A 4,065-nucleotide genomic window follows, 5' to 3' on the forward strand; every position below is an offset into this window, starting at 1 on the left:
GGCATCCAGAGTGTTGGGGTGCTGCTGGGGGCAACGTGGGGGACATCCAGGAACCCAGGGGGACACAGAGGACACCCAGGGACTGGGGTAATGCCTGGGGGGGGGGCACGGGGACACTCGGTGTGGGCAGAAGCTGCCTCCAGCTGCAGGTGGGGAATCGCTTCAGTCCCATCTCAGCTTTCTCCGAGGTCTCCCATCCCCTCTCTCCTGTCAGGGGTCCTTCTGAACCCCCCCTCTCCCTCCCTTGAGCCCCCTGTCCCCATGCCCCTCGCCCTGACCCCCTCCTCTCCCCCGCAGGCCGTGGGCTGAAGTCTCACGCCTACATCCACAGCGTCCAGTTCAGCCACCACGTCTTTCTCAACCTCCACACTCTCAAGTTTTACTGCCTCCCTGACAACTACGAGATCATCGACTCCTCGCTGGAGGACATCACGGTGTGGCGGGGGGGGGCCCAGCCATCCTGGGGGTGTTCAGCTTTGGGGGGGGGTGTGTGTGTGTCGTCCCCCACGCTTTTGTGACACCGTTTCTCTCCCGCAGTACGTGCTGAAGCCCACCTTCACCGCGCAGCAGATCACCAACCTGGACAAGCAGGCCAAGCTCTCCCGTGCCTACGATGGCACCACGTACCTGCCCGGCATCGTGGGGCTCAACAACATCAAAGCCAACGACTATGCCAACGCCGTCCTCCAGGTATCACCAGGGGCTTCATTTTGGGGGGTGAAACCCCCCCCTGCAAATCCTCCCCTGGGGCTGGTGGGGATGTTTCCTGTCTCCTCTCCTGCAGGCTTTATCCAACGTCCCGCCGTTGAGGAATTATTTTTTGGAGGAGGACAACTACAAGAGCATCCAGCGCCCGCCGGGGGACATCATGTTCCTGCTGGTGCAGCGCTTCGGGGAGCTGATGCGGAAGCTCTGGAACCCCCGGAACTTCAAAGCGCACGTCTCACCCCACGAGATGCTGCAGGCAGTGGTCCTCTGCAGCAAGAAGAACTTCCAGATCACCAAGCAAGGTGAGGAGCAGGGGGTGTGGGGGGTGTGGGGTGGTGATGGAGCGCTGGATCCATGCTGATTGACTCTGGTTTGTAGGGGACGGGGTGGACTTCCTCTCCTGGTTCCTGAACGCGCTGCACTCAGCGCTGGGCGGTACCAAGAAGAAGAAAAAGAGTGAGTGGAGGGTGACGAAGGCCCTTGGGACACCCACTTGAGTGATGTTTGTCATCCTCGATACACACCTTCCCCCCTCCAAAATGTCTTTCTGTCCTTGCAGCCATTGTCACCGACGTCTTCCAGGGCTCCATGCGCATCTTCACCAAAAAGCTCCCTCACCCAGATCTGGTGAGTATGTGGAGGGGTGAAGGAGGGGTTTTCTGAGGCCCATGGGGGTCTACAAGCCCCCCCTACACTGAGCCCCGTGTCCCGCAGCCGGCTGAGGAGAAGGCGCAGCTCCTGCAGAACAGCGAGTACCAGGAGATGATGGTGGAATCCACCTTCATGTACCTCACGTTGGACCTTCCCACCGCCCCGCTCTACAAGGACGAGAAGGAGCAGCTCATCATCCCCCAGGTCCCCCTCTTCAGCATCTTGGCCAAATTCAACGGTGCCACCGAGAAGGAGTACAAAACCTACAAGGAGAACTTCCTCAAGCGCTTTCAGCTCACCAAGCTGCCTCCCTACCTCATCTTCTGCATCAAGCGCTTCACCAAGAACAACTTCTTTGTGGAGAAGAACCCCACCATCGTCAACTTCCCCATCACGTGAGTGGTGAAAACCCCCGGGTGGGTGCTTGGGTCCCTGTCTGCCTTTCCCTGTGCTCTGGTGGGGGCTTGGAAGCATCTGGGGAGGCTTGCAGGCATCTAGGAGGGACTTGGAGGCTTCTAGGAGGGGTTTGAAGGCATCTAGGGGGCGACTGAAAGCATCTAAGGGGAGATAATGATAATCTCAGAGGGGTTTGGAAGCATCTAGAGGGGTGTGTGTGAAGGCATCTAGGAGGGGCTTGGAAGTATCTAGGAGGAGTCTGAAAGCATCTGGAGGGGAGAGATAATCTCAGAGGGGCTTGGAAGCTCCTGGGGGGAAGCTGTGGGTGGTGATGGGGTTCCTCTGGGGTTTGGGTGCCGTGGCACCCCGCTGAGGGGTGTGGGGTGCTGCGGGGGTGCCCCCAGGAATGTGGACCTGCGGGAGTACCTGTCGGAGGAGGTGCAGGCCGCGCACACCAACACCACCTACGACCTCATCGCCAACATCGTGCACGACGGGAAACCCTCCGAGGGCTCTTACCGCATCCACGTGCTGCACCACGTGAGTGTCCTTCATCCCTGGGGGGGGTATCCCCAAATTCTTATTTAAATTACATAGATTTCCTCTTTGGATTATGGCCTCAGAGCTATGCCTCCCTCTTACAGGGAACTGACTCTAATTGTTTAAAATTCTCTCCCAGAATTAACCTCCCAAGACGCTTTTAGGCAAGAGATTTGTTCAGCAGTGCATTGACCGGTAACTTTGCATCAAGGAAACTTCCATTTGTAAACAAGTGTTCTGTAACATCTAAGCTTATGCCTTCGGAATGAGCACTACAGTCAAACTTATGTACCTGCAAATCCACTATCAGAATAATATACTGAAAAGGAACACTATAAAAATAGCCCTCTAAATAAGGGTCAAAATTTCAAAATGTCACGCACCCCCCAACACCCCCAGAAACTGAGGACACTGTGGCAGGGTGCTCCAAGCTTTATTTGGGGGTGAGGGGGGCTCCGTGTGCCCCCCCACTATGCCCAGACGTGCTCCTGGCAGTGCTGCAGGGCCTGGAGGAGAGCAGAGGGGGGTGAGTTAGGGGTACCCCCCTTGTCCCCTTTGTGTGTCCCCCCCCAGCCTTGTCCCCAGCTCACCTGGCAGCGGCGGGCGGCCTCGGGGCTGGAGCACCAGTAGGACGGACCCAGGGCACAGGGTCCCAGGTTTGGGGACAGCATGGGGGGGGAATGGCCTGGCCCTAGGTCCTGGCAGGGTTGAGGACACAGGTGTCAAGAAGGTGTGTCCCCCACCCAGGGTGGGGACACCCTCAGGAACCCCCTCCCCCAGGGCTGTGATGTCCTCGGTGCATCCCTTGGGGCTGTGGTGCTCTCTGTGCCCCCTCCTTTGGGGGGTTCTGTACCTGGTGGCACCCCTGAGTGTGTCCCCTGGGGGCTGGGACACCCTTGGGGACCCTGGCATGTTCTCTGGGGGCCTCACTGTGTCCCCAGGGGTCATGGCACCCTCTCAGGGATGTGGCACCCCTGGGCACCTTCCCTGGGGGCTGTGACACCCTTTGGGTCCCTGGCAGGTCCCCTGGAGGCTGTGACACCCTTTGGGTCCCTGGCAGGTCCCCTGGAGGCTGTGACACCCTTTGGGTCCCTGGCAGGTCCCCTGGAGGCTGTGACACCCTTTGGGTCCCTGGCAGGTCCCCTGGAGGCTGTGACACCCTTTGGGTCCCTGGCAGGTCCCCTGGAGGCTGTGACACCCTTTGGGTCCCTGGCAGGTCCCCTGGAGGCTGTGACACCCTTTGGGTCCCTGGCAGGTCCCCTGGAGGCTGTGACACCCTTTGGGTCCCTGGCAGGTCCCCTGGAGGCTGTGACACCCTTTGGGTCCCTGGCAGGTCCCCTGGAGGCTGTGACACCCTTTGGGTCCCTGGCAGGTCCCCTGGAGGCTGTGACACCCTTTGGGTCCCTGGCAGGTCCCCTGGAGGCTGTGACACCCTTTGGGTCCCTGGCAGGTCCCCTGGAGGCTGTGACACCCTTTGGGTCCCTGGCAGGTCCCCTGGAGGCTGTGACACCCTTTGGGTCCCTGGCAGGTCCCCTGGAGGCTGTGACACCCTTTGGGTCCCTGGCAGGTCCCCTGGAGGCTGTGACACCCTTTGGGTCCCTGGCAGGTCCCCTGGAGGCTGTGACACCCTTTGGGTCCCCGGCATGTCCCCTGGGGGCTGTGACACCTTTCAAGCACGACCCTCGGGGCTGTGACACACTTGGGTGCCCTGTCACATCCCTGGGGACTGTGACACCCCCCAAGGCATGTCCCCAAAAGCTCACCCTGCAG

General features: G+C 60.1%; 1 protein-coding gene across 1 annotated transcript; it reads left to right on the forward strand.

The window, feature by feature from the left end:
- The first annotated feature begins 90 nt into the window (after window positions 1-90).
- Window positions 91-2,925, forward strand: USP39 (ubiquitin specific peptidase 39). The gene is made up of 9 exons (XM_014958700.1): window positions 91-145; window positions 250-434; window positions 538-690; window positions 785-1,010; window positions 1,087-1,164; window positions 1,268-1,335; window positions 1,423-1,754; window positions 2,160-2,295; window positions 2,869-2,925. Exons 1-9 carry the CDS (start codon window positions 91-93, stop codon window positions 2,923-2,925), a joined length of 1,290 nt encoding a protein of 429 aa, XP_014814186.1.
- Window positions 2,926-4,065: the final 1,140 nt, after the last annotated feature.

The sequence above is a fragment of the Calidris pugnax genome, unplaced genomic scaffold, assembly GCF_001431845.1.
Source record: "Calidris pugnax isolate Ruff unplaced genomic scaffold, ASM143184v1 scaffold244, whole genome shotgun sequence".
Lineage (NCBI taxonomy): Eukaryota > Metazoa > Chordata > Aves > Charadriiformes > Scolopacidae > Calidris > Calidris pugnax.